At 38.8% G+C, this 12,498-nt stretch overlaps 1 protein-coding gene across 3 annotated transcripts in view; it reads left to right on the top strand.

Annotated features, from left to right (window-relative positions):
- MTUS1 (microtubule associated scaffold protein 1) overlaps positions 1-12,498 on the top strand; it is a 161,182-nt gene that overhangs the window by 53,227 nt on the left and 95,457 nt on the right. For all 3 annotated transcript variants that reach the window (XM_032844948.1, XM_032844947.1, XM_032844946.1), the window contains exon 3: positions 10,900-11,083. In XM_032844948.1, coding sequence (XP_032700839.1) covers positions 10,900-11,083 — 184 coding nt within the window. The remainder of the gene's footprint in view (positions 1-10,899; positions 11,084-12,498) is intronic.

Genomic DNA, 12,498 nt, shown 5'->3' with positions numbered 1-12,498 from the left:
GGAATGGTGGAGGGAGCTGAGAGATGTATTAGCAATTGATTAACACATTAGTCAATAATATTGCAGACCTAGCTGTGCAAATTTGCTTTCGGGTGTTAATCTACTATTCGGTATTTCTTTGTCTTGTAAGTTGCACACTTTAGAGTGTTAATTGCTTACAATATAGGAAAACTGCCTATGGGGAAAAGAATCAAAATACAGAATTTTGTATTGCATACCAACGTTCCTTTTAATAAGGTGAAAGAACAAGTTACTTTAATATTGTGGTGTAATTAGTTATTTGAAGTTAAATATCTGCTTATATTTTACACTTAGGGTAAAAAAGAGGGAGAGAAAGGTTTGTTTAGGAACTTTACAATGTGTTGGGCCACATTCAAGAAGTGGCAGGGCTGGGGAGAGCTGGTAAACAGGATCGACATAAAAATAACTCCTGGTCTCTTCTGGAGGAAGCTGCTCTGGGAAGTGGAGCCCTGTCCTGTCAACAGGGGGGTTGGGATTCTGCCTCTGATCAGCTAATGTGAATTTGGTCAAATACTCTTTGATACCCAGAGGGGAAAGGGTTGGCCTAGAAGAAGTCTGAGGTCTCGTGCAGCCCTAACCTATTGATTCCTGAAACGTTAAAATAAACCTCTTTTATGCATGTACAGCAAAAAAGCCGTCTGTTGTCTGTAGCACCTGTCGCATATTTGATGTGTGTGTGTAGTGGGGAGGAGGATGTGTGTGTGTAGCGGGGAGGCGGAGACTCGGTATAGTTCCGTTTAGGCAAAAAGTTCACATGCAGTTTAAAGATGAATTTTTTTTTAAACATACCTATATTTTTGTCAACAGCATGAAGAAACTAGTTTTCTGAGTTTCAAAAATGTTGGTCAGGTCATTCTTGGGCTTTTTGTTCTTGTCCTTAGCACTGATTTTGCAGTAGAAACTTAACATGTCCTTCTGGCCCCACATGGGGTTTCCTTGGGCTTCTGTCCTCTGCGCCAGGAATGGAGTTGGGTGCCGGGTGGGAAGGCAGATGTGACACCTCTGCGTTCTCTGCGGAAGGCTCGTGTCTGAGAGGAAAGAAGCAGGCAAGGTGGAGTGAAGGGTTGAAGAGCTATTTTAGAAGTGTTTTTAGGGTGTGTTAGGCAACTGCTAGGTCCTTTTAGGAAATAAGCTAGGAAACACTGGATAAACCTGAGCTACATCAGTTTAGAGATGTTTTGGCTTCTCTAACTTTTGGGGGGGAACAGTAATACCCCGCTATGGTGTCTGAACTAATGCCATTGTCAATTTCAAAACTCTGATTTTAAGTTCAAGTCCAATATAGGGAACTTGTTTAATATCATTTATAATTTGATGTTTTGCCAAACTAAATTATAACCTCTGGTATTTCTAATCAACAATTTTAATTTGGTGTTTATAGATGTAGGTAAAAACAATAGATTTATTCCTCCTTGATTTATGGGAGGCTTTCATCGTTTATCGACCTCTAACTGCCAGAAAAACAAGCATAATGTTTCTCCAAAAAGCATTTGCCATAAATATAAACTGGCTGTATAATTTAAAAATTAAAAGTCTTTGTGTGTGTTGAGTAAATCTTAGGCTTTCGTGCTATACTTGGAGGACATAAAGCTGTTTTTCAGGTTCCTGTTGAAGCCAGGTAATAGAATCATCGGGTTGAAATGGAACCCAAGAATCTCAAGGAGATTCCCCACGGAGCATGCAGCCCAACGCAGGGCTCCATCTCCATTCATGACCTGAGCCAAAATTAAGAATCGGACACTTAACTGACTGAGCTACCCAGGTGCCCTTGAGTTTACTGAATTTTTAAGGTGCCCACCATCTCACCATTTTTTGGTCAGGATTTATCTGAAATTTCAGAAAGGTTCTTACTTGGAGGCAGGAATTTGATTTTAATTTGATACAAGTTGAGTGTAGCTCCCTATTACAGAGGTTCTGTATTGGGGGACCATGTGTTAGCCAGAGGGGCGGTGATCACAGGGAAGGAATGGATATTTTCTTGATGTGTGTGCTCTGACCAATTTGCTCAGGTTTTGTGTATATACATTTCATTAGGGTTTTCCCTGTATTTTTCCAGTGTATACATTTTCATTCACACAACGGGTCAGTTGTTAGCCACACTTAAAGGCTTCAGAGGGGCAACTTAGAACACACAGCTGCTAAGCAGCAAAACAGAGATTCAAACCAAGGGCTCCTGACTGGAATCCTGGCCCTTTCTGCTTCATACACCACAGGCTTTAAAAATTTTTGCAGAATGTTGACTTGAAAGGCAGAGAAAATCTGATTTGACCAGCTTACAGAAGTAAATCTTCAACAAAAATGTGTTTTACTTTTTAAAAGATTTTCTCTGAGGGATTGCCTTAGCCAGCTTTGTGGTAGAGGTAGGAGTTTTTGTAGTTTCTATGTAATCACATGCTTTTTCTGGCCAGTTTGGTGTAGTTGTCTTAGGATATTGCCTTATTTTTTTTAATGTAACCCTATAAATACTTTAAGTTTTTTATTTTAATTCCAGTATAGTTAATACACATGTTATACTAGTTTCAGTTGTACGGGATAGTGATTGAACAGTTCTGTACATCACTCAGTATTAATGATAAGTGCCCTCTTAAACCCCTTCACCTATTTCATCTAGTAACCATCGGTTTGTTCTCTGTATTTAAGAGTCTGTTTTTTGATATGTCTCTCTCTCTCTCTCTCTTTTTTTCCCTTTGCTTGTTTGTTGTGTTTCTTAACTTCCACATATGAATGAAATCATATGGTATTTGCCTTTCCCTGACTGACTTATTTTCTCTTAGCATTATACCCTCTAGCTCCATCCATGTCATTGCAAATGGCAAGATCTCATTCTTCTTATGGCTGAATAACATTACATGGTATATATATGCCACTTGTTCTTTACCCATTCGTCCGTTGATGGACACTTTGGCTGCTTCCTTAATTTAGCTATTGCAGATAGTGCTGCGGTAAACATAGGGATGCATCTGTCTCTTTAAGTTAGTGTTTCTGTATTTGGGGGTAAATATCCAATAGTATGGTTACTGGATCATAGGATAGTTCCATTTTTAACTTTTTTGAGGAACCTCCATGCTGTTTCCAGAGTGGTTGTACCAGTTTGCATTCCCAGCAACAGTGCACGACCGTTACTTTTTCTCCACATCCTGGCCAGCACTTGTTATTTCTTGTGTTTTGATTTTAGCCATTGTGACAGGTGTGAGGTGATAGCTCATTGTGGTTTTGATTTGCATTTCCCTCATGATGAGTGCAATTGAGCATCTTTGCCAGGGGTGTGTTGGCTATCTGGATCTTTTTTGGAGAGTGTCTGTTCATGTCTTCAGCCCATTTTTTAGTTGGATTTTTTTTTTCTTTGAGTGTTGAGTTGTATCAGTTCTTTATGTATTTTGGATTCTAACCCTTTATCAGATATGTCATTTGCACATATCTTATCCCAGTCTGCAAGTTACCTTTTAGTTGTGTTGATTGTTTCCTTTGCTGTGCAGAAAGTTTGTATTTTGATGTAGACCCAGTGGTTTATTTTTGCTTTTATTTCCCTTGCCTAAGGAGACCTATCTGGAAAAATATTGCTACTGCTTTTGTCAGAGAACTTTCTGCCTATGCCCTCTGCTTGGCTTTTTATGGTTTCATGTCTCACATCTAGGTCTTTAATCCATTTTAAGTTCACTTTTGTGTATGGTGAAACAGTCTTTCCTCTTTTGTTAAAGATTAATGACTACATATTTATGGGCTTATTTCTGGGCTCTTTATTTTATTGATCTCCATGTGTATTTTTTGGCCAGTACCATTATTGTTTTTATCACTACAACTTCGTAGTGTAACTTGAAATCTGGAACTATGATACCTCCAGTTTTGTTTTTACTTCAAGATTGCTTTGGGTATTTTGTTTGGGTATTATGGTTTCACACAAATTTTAAAATTATTTGTTCTAGTTCTGTAAAAAAAAAAAAAAAAAAATTTTTTTTTTTTTTTTTAAGATAAATTTATTTAAGAACGAGAAAAGCATGAGCAGGAGGTGGGCAGAGGGAAAGGGGGAGAGAATCTCAAGCAGACTTTGTGCTGAATGAGGAGCCCAATATGTGCCTTGATCCTTTGACCTTGAGATTATGACCTGAGCCAAAACCAAGAGTCCAACACTTAACTGACTGCGTGCCACCCAGGTGCCCTGCTATTGGTATTTTTTCATTGTTTTGGATGGTGTACACATTTTAATAATATTTGTTCGTCCAATCCATGAGCATGGAATGTCTTTCCCTTTCTTTGTGTCATCTTCAATTCTTTCATCAGTGTTTTATAGTTTCCAGAGTACAGGTCTTTCCCCTTTTTGATTAAGTTTATTCCTACATATTTTATTATTTTTGGTGCAATTGTAAAGGTGATCTCTTAATTTCTATTTCTGCTACTTCATTATTACTGTATAGAAATGAAACCGATTTCTGTACATTGATTTTTGTATCCTGCAACTTTATTAAATTCATTTATCAGTTCTAGTAGTTTTTTGGTGGAGTCTTTAGAGTTTTCTGTATATAGTATCATGTCATCTGCAAATAATGAAAGTTTTACTTCTTCCTTACAATTTGGATGTCTTTTATTTCTTGTCCGATTGTTGTGGCTAGGATTTCCAGTACTGTGTCAAATAAAAGTGGTGAGAGTGGGCATCCTTGCCTTGTTCCTGACCTTAGGGGGAAAAGCTCTCAGTTTTTTCCCATTGAATATGATGTTTGCTGTGGGTTTTTATATATGGTCTTTATTATGTTGAGGTATATTCCCTCTCCACTTTGTTGAGGGTGTTTTATCATGAATGTTGGACTTTGTCAGAAGCTTTTCCTGCATCTGTAGAAATAATGATACAGTTTTTAATCCTTTCTCTTTTGTTTCCCTTTCTCTTTTTGATATAATGTATCATGTTGATTAATTGGTGAATATTGAACCGCCCTTGCATCCTAGCAATATATCCCACTTGATTGTGGTAAATGATTTTTTAATGTATTATTGGATTTGGTTTGCAAGTATTTTATGAGGATTTTTGCTTCTATATTCATCAGAGTTACTGGTCTGTAGTTCTCTTTTCTTTGTGGTGTCTTTTTCTTTTTGATATCAGGGTAATGTTGGCCTCATAGGATGAATTTGAAAGTTTTCCTTCCTCTTCTATTTTTTGGAATAGTTTGAGAAGAATAGGCATTAACTCTTATTTAAATATTTGGTAGAGCATTCACTCTGTGAAGGCATTTGGTCCTGGGGTTTGTTGGAAGTTTTTTAATAGTGATTGAATTTTTTTGCTAGTCATTGGTCTGTTCAAATTTTCCAGTTCTTGCTTCTGTTTTGATAGGTTATATGTTTCTAAAAATGTATCCATTTCTTCTAGGTTGTTCAATTTATTGGCATATAGTTTTTCATAATAGTCTCATACAGTTTGTATTTCTGTGGCGTTGGCTGTTATTTCTCCTTTTTCATTAGTGATTTTATTTGACTCCACTCTTTTTTGAGGACTCTGTCTAAAGATTAATGAATTTGGTTATCTTTTTAAAGGAATAGCTCTTAGTTTCATCTGTTCTGTTGGACTTTTTTAGTTTCCATATCATTTATTTATGCCCCAATCTTTATTTCCTTCCTTCTGCTGGTTTTAGGTTTTGCTTGTTGTTCTTTTTCTAGCTCCTTCAGGTGTAAGGTTAGGTTGTTAGGTTTGAGATTTTTCTTGCTTCTTGAGATAGGCCTGTGTTACTGTAAACTTCCCTATGGAACAGTTTTTGCTGCGTCTCAAAGATTGTAGACCATTGTGTTTTCATTGTCACTTGTTTCCATGTAATTTATTTCTTCTTTGATTTCTTGGTTGACCCATTCATTGTTTAGTAGCCCTTTTTCCAGATTTTTTTCTTATGGCTGATTTCTTATTTCACAGTGTTGTGGTCACACAAGATGGATGGTATGACTTTAATCTTTTTGAATTTGTTGAGACTTGTTTTGTGGCCTAATATGTGACCTATTCTGGAGAATGTTCCGTATGCACTTGAAAAGAATGTGTAGTCTCCTGTTTTAGGATGGAATGTTCTGAATATATCTGTTTATCCATCTGTTCCATTGTGTCATTCAAAGCCATTGTTTCCTTATGGATTTTCTGTTTGGTTGATTTGTCCTTCAATGCAAGTAGGGTGTTAAAGTCTCCTATTATTGTATTGGTATCAGTTAGTTCCTTTGTTTGTTATTTAGTGTTTAATGTATTTTGGTGCTTCTTTGTTGGGTGCATAAATATTTACAATTGTTATTTCTTCTTGTTGGATTGTCCCCTTTATTATTATATGCTGTCCTTCTTTGTCTCTTTTACAGTTTTTGTTTTAAAGTCTATTTTTTTCCAGTGAAAGGCTTTTCTTTTGACTTCCATTTACATAATATTTCTCCATCCCTTCACTTTCAATCTGCATGTGTCTTTAGGTCTGAAATGAGTCTCTTATAGGTGGCATATAGATAGGTCTTGTTTTTTATCCACTTTGTCATTCTACAGCTTTTGACTGGAGAGTTTGGTCCAATTACATTCTAAGTAATTATTGACAGTTATGTATTTATTGCCATTTTGTTACTTGTTTTGTGATTGTTCTAGGTTTCTCTCTGATCTTTCACTCCCCCTCTTTCACGGTTTGCTGGTTTTCTTTAGTGATATACTTGGAGTCTTTGTATATATAGTACTGGTTTGTTTTGATTTGTGGTTAACATTAGGTTTGTGTAATGTCTGGATTTTTAATAGTCTATATGAAGTTGATGATCACTTAAGTTTGAACCCACTCTTTACTCTTCCTACCACGTGTTAGGTATATGATGTCATATTTCATATCCTTTTATTTTGTGAATCTCTACTGTTTTTTCAAGAAATACTTATTACCTATTTTATGTTTCCTACTTTTCATACTCTCACTTATTATCTTTCTTTTCCACTCAGAGAGTCTGCTTTAGTAGTTCTTGTAGTATTGGTTTAGTGATCATGAGCTCCTTTACTTTTTGTCTAGGAAGCTCTGTCTCTCCTTCTATTCTGAATGATAGCCTTGCTGGATAGAATATTCTTGGCTACAGATTTTTCCCATTCAGAACTTTGCAGGCCAGAAGGGAGTGGCATGATCTATTCAAAGTTTTCACTAAAAAAATCTGCTGATAACCTTATGGGATTTCCCTGGTATGTAATTGTCTTTTGCTCTTATTGCTTTTAACATTCTTTATCACTGGGGTGCCTGGGTGGCTCAGTCAGTTAAGCATCTACCTTTGGCTGGGGTTATGATCTCCAGGTCTGGGGATCGAGCTCCACATTGAGCTCCTTGCTCAGCAGGGAGTCTGTTTCTTCCTCTCTCCTGCTCCTGCCCCCAACCCTTGCTTGGTGTTTGATCTCTGTCTCTCTCTTGCGTGCTTGCTCTCTCTCAAATAAATAAATAAATCTTAAAAAAAATTCTTTATCACTACTTTTTGCCACTTGAATTATTGTGTGTCTTGGTTTGGACCTTTTTGTTAGGATCTCTGTGCCTTCTAGATCTGGATATTTTTTTCCTCCCCAAGATTAGGGAAGTTTTCACCTATTTCTTCAAATTTTCTCCCTTCTTCTTGTTTCTTTCTGGGATCCCTATATTGTGAATGTTATTACAACCCGAGTTTCCTAAGTCTGTTCCACTTTGCATAATTATCTTTTCTCTCACTTGTTCAGCTTGATTACTTTCCGTAACTATGTCTTCCAGGTAATTAATTCGTTCCTCTGTTTCCTCTAACCTGTTTATTCCACAAGTGTTTTTTAATTGCAGTTATTGTATTCTTCATCTCCGATAGGTTCTTTTTTTCTTTGTGTTAAGGGTCTCACTGATGTCCTCCACTCTTATCTCAAGTCCAGTGATTATCTTCATGATCATTACTTTAAATTCTCTATCAAGCTTATTACTTATCTCTGTTTTGTTTAGGTCTCCTGCTATGATTTTGCCCTGTTCTTTCATTTGGGACATATTCTTCTGTTTCTTCATTTTGCCTAACTCTTTGTGTCTGTTTCTGTGTGTTGGGAAAGTCAGCTCCATCTGTTGTTCTTGAAAGCAGTGGCTAGGGCCCACATTTTAAATAACACGGTCATGTTGGCCCACTTCACAGGAACCTCTCTGCTGCCTCCAGGACCAGGCCTGTCTGGGTTGCTTCAGTGCATGCAGGTGGGGGCAGGGTGCTGCAAGTTGTTCCTTTGGGTCCTCTTCCACTGGGATTGTATAGCCTCTGTAGAGACTGGAGGCCAGGCAGGGTAGCTCTGTGAAGTATGGAAAGTGAGGTCTTGGTGCCACAAGCCGTAGGTGCCATTCCTTCTCCACAGGGGACACTCAGCCACTGTGGAGAGAGGGGCTGGCCATGGCTGCTCCATGAAGTACATCTGAGTGGGAGTACAGTTTTACAAGGTGCATGGATCTTCTGAGGGAGTTCAGAGATGCAGTCTAACTTTCCCTCTTATATACCCCAGGCATTTTTCAAAATGCTGCTTCTAAGTTGTATCTCCTCAGCCTGTTTGTTCTGCTAACTCTTTTAAGGTTGAGGACACAGCTTCCTAGAGCCCTCCAGTCTCTCCTTGAGCAGCCTGCTGATTTTTAATATTCCAGGCTTTAAGTCTTGCTGGTTGTAAGAACTCACAAAATCAGCCCCTCTGATTTTCAAAGCCAAATGATGTGGAGATTAGTCTTCCCCATGCAGGCTCCTTGGTTTGATAGTCTGTTTCTTAATGTTCTCCTGTGCTCATAGCTCCTGCCTCCTGTTATCTAGAATCTCTGGGTTTAGCTTTCCACCATGTCTCTGACCTTACCCCCCCCCCCCCATCCCGTCCCCACCTTTAATGTGACCTCTTACTCACATTTACTTGTGGAGTTTGTTGTGCTAGTTTTCCGGTACTTTTCTGGGTTATTTGCACTGATGGGAGGATTATTTAGTTTATGTGGGATGACATAATTTTAGGGTCCCCCTCTTCTACCATCTTCCCTAAAAGTCTTGCCCTATTGAATTTTTAATTCACCTGGTATATGAATGCTCAGTAGCATGGGGCTTTACATATCTGTGTTGGAAATTATCTACTTATGACTTATTAAAGACAGAAGGGTACCCATGGGGAATACACAGCATGGATGTTAGAAGTATGAATTTAGAGTTACATATGCTTTCAGATTAGCTCCATCATTTGTTGGAAGAAGGACATTGGGCAAATAACCTAGTCTCTGTGAGACTCAGTTTTTCTTTATGTAAAGGGAGAGTACAAAACTAGCTTACAGTGTTGATTTTTCGTTGAATAAAGCTCGGGGTCTTGTTTTCTGTGTGGAGAATGGGAATATTTATTGGCCACTCACTGTGTACTGTATATGATGATGATTGTTGGGATACTAGAAAGAAAAGATACCACATCTGGTCAAAACTCATACCTGGTGTGGTGGGTAATTTTAAGAGATAAAGCAAAAAGGCATATTAAATATTGGGAGTATGTGTAAGCTACTATGCTGCAGAAGGTGGGATGGTGTGGTGACAGTGGGGAGAGTTGTTGAAGCTTCTAGGGGAACTATCATGTTAGCCACTAGTTGGAACTCCAAGGGCAAGTATGAATGGGAAGGGTATTCTGGGTAGAGGAATAACCTACATAACGATGAAGAAACGTGAGAATATCTTCTCATTTAGGGGACTCCAGGGTAGTGAGTATGGTGGGAGACAGCGGTGTAGAACTGCGAACATTAAGGAACAAGCTGAAGGAGATCGCAGGGGTTGCTAGACCCAAAGGGGCTGGGGTGTGCCTTGTTAGGAGTTGCCCTTATCTGGAAGACAGAGGCAGGTTGCCTAACCCAGTTTCTCCTTTGAGGAGGTTACATAAACAGTGGAATAGAACTTGAATTGGAGTGGAAGCTGGTGAGCTCAGAAATCCTGAGGAGGTGGTTTCAGTAATCCAGGGAAGAAATGACGCAGGCTTGTGCCAAGGTGGATGCAAAAGGGAAAGAAGACTGTCAGGAGTTTAGGAAGTAAAAAAAAAAGGAAGTACCTAGGAAAGAAATAGCTTTCATTGTTTATGTTGGGTGCCTGGGTATGTTGTGGTGAATATGGGAAGAGATAAGTTTTGAGATGGATGGGTAAAACTAGTTTAAAGTTAGAAACTACTTCATATGCTTCTGTGAGATGGGGTATGCTAAAAGTAACAACTTCTAGTCTATGATGATTAAATCAAATGATGATTAAATTGGAAACATGTATTTTTGAACTTTAGGTATTATTCCATAAGGGTTATACGTTGATCTGTAAAAACAACAATAATATGATTATTCTTGGCATTACTAAGTAGAGGTGCCTGAAGAAATGCTAGGTGGACAGGTAAAGAAGCGAAATACATGGGAAATGCAGGAGAGTGCTGGCAAGGACCCATCGACTGCAGAGAGAACAGGATGTATAGGTGGCGGTTAAAACAGTGGACAAGATCACCTAGGGAGAGCTTATCACAAGGAAAGACCGGGGTCACGTTTAGTACCCTTGGGACAAGTAGCATTGAGGCAGGATCCAGAGGCGGAATAACCAGACAAATAGAAGGAAAACCAGGAATGTTCTGTGTTGGAGAAATCAAAGAAAGATGGCGTCCTCAGCCTCCGATGCTGTAGGAAGGGGCTGCAGAGAACAGCTTGAAAGCTGTGGCTTGACTTCAGCTTGTGTTGCTGGTCATCTTGGAATAGTTCCACTGATGGCCACTAAAGTCAGATCACGATGGACTGAAGAATGAACTATGAAGAGGTTTAATTCCTTCATATTAAAAGTGAAAATTAAATATCTGGCGTATCTGCTTAGAATTGTTATGTGGTTGTAGCACCACAAGGAGAATGGTATGAGGAAGGTCTGATCTAGTTTAAAATCATAACTATTTTTTCACAGGGTTCTCCTTCAAAATCTGCGGCTGCATCATCTAAGCCTGACTCCTCCAATCTGAGGAAAACACCTGGTTCAAAAGCCAAAGTAGGGCCCTCTGTTTCCTGTTTGAGGCGGAATAGTGACAGTAGAAACCTCAATTCTGATCGGGCCTTATCTCCGCAGAGGATCCGGCGCGTGTCCAGTTCTGGTAAGAATGAAAGAAATGAGTTGTGCCTGATAGCATTTTGTGAATTATTTGAATATAAAATAAAGCATGTCAGAAAGCAGAAAGACAGGTTTTGGTTATAAAACTAACACATTTTGTCACTATAACATTTACGTTTTTGTGTATCAGCATGTTATGTAGGGAAGGTAGAAAAAAGAAGTCTTAGACACAGCTCTGATCTTTGAGCAACGGAAAGGCTAGTTAGAGAAAGATACAGGTGCGTAAACCAACTTCTAAGTTATTAAGAAAAATCATAAACAATTGGGTGCCTGCTATATACAATAATTTCACAATTAAGTTATTTTTATAAATGTTTAAGTGCTTAATAATACATAAATGTTATATACTAGACTCATTGTGGGCCCTCACTATGTGAAAGGAGATTAATTTTTCCTTGAGCTTTATTGAAAGATGTATGATAAAATTTCAGGGATATAAGAGTGACTGAGAAGTTTAGCTGCGCCAAGACAAACTTTTATTTACATTGGTTTATATTTTAGAAGTAATAGTTTCAAAGTCCTGTTAGGTTTATGAAATTTGAGTCCTTTAAGAGTAGCTATTAGGTGTCTTACTAAAAATTTGGCAGATAGATGGACTTTTCTGGGTTATAGATCAGAACAGGAAGTGGAAAAGTCAGCGTGTTCTGTACAAAGACAAAACACTGCTACCCATTCCAGTTGACTGAGAACACTGTGCAGGGAACACCCTTTATTTTAACAGGTACTACCTTGTGCAAATTAAAGGCATGCCCGATGGATTTAGAAGTAAGTTCCCTTATAAAAATAGTAACTACTGTTGAATGATCTGGGGGGGAAGAAAGAAAAAAAGGTACCTCTAGAATGATGTGTCAACACATGTGAGAACATTTAGCAGAAACTAACAAAACCAAGCAGGTCCCAGAGGATGTCATTACCTCTCTACACCTTGATAGTTTCAGGTTCTATTTGCTAAATCTGTCTTGAGGCCTGATGTGTGAGAAACCTGTAATGACTAGAAGTGTTTTGAGGGTGATTTATTTAGATTCAGGGCTGGCAGTAAGATCCTGGGTTGGGAGGAGCAAAGCCAGGACGTTGTATGGGTGGAGGAAGAGGGATCGGCGGTACATTCCATTCCCATCCCTGGAGGAGCTGAGTGGGAAGAAAGAATTCACTCGAAGTTCTTGTCCTTGGGAAGAAAACCAGAAGGGGAACAATGATTCTGATTTTAGATATTGCCACCGTTAGGGGGAGTTGAGGCACAGTGAGATCAAAGCTTTGGTTCTTAGTGTTGATGACAGGATCAGTGGTTGATGATGGGAAGGGTCGTAGACAGATGATGGGGAGTCCCTCCCTGTTTGGATGTTAGGAGCACCTGTGGCTTGGTGGCGCTAGAGAGCCATGACCAAGGGCACCTTGGCC

The sequence above is a fragment of the Lontra canadensis genome, unplaced genomic scaffold (genome assembly GCF_010015895.1).
Source record: "Lontra canadensis isolate GAN:19392208 unplaced genomic scaffold, GSC_riverotter_1.0 scaffold159, whole genome shotgun sequence".
Taxonomy (NCBI): Eukaryota; Metazoa; Chordata; class Mammalia; order Carnivora; family Mustelidae; genus Lontra; species Lontra canadensis.
Note: the sequence above shows the minus strand (reverse complement) of the source record. Positions and strands in the feature narration are given on the sequence as shown.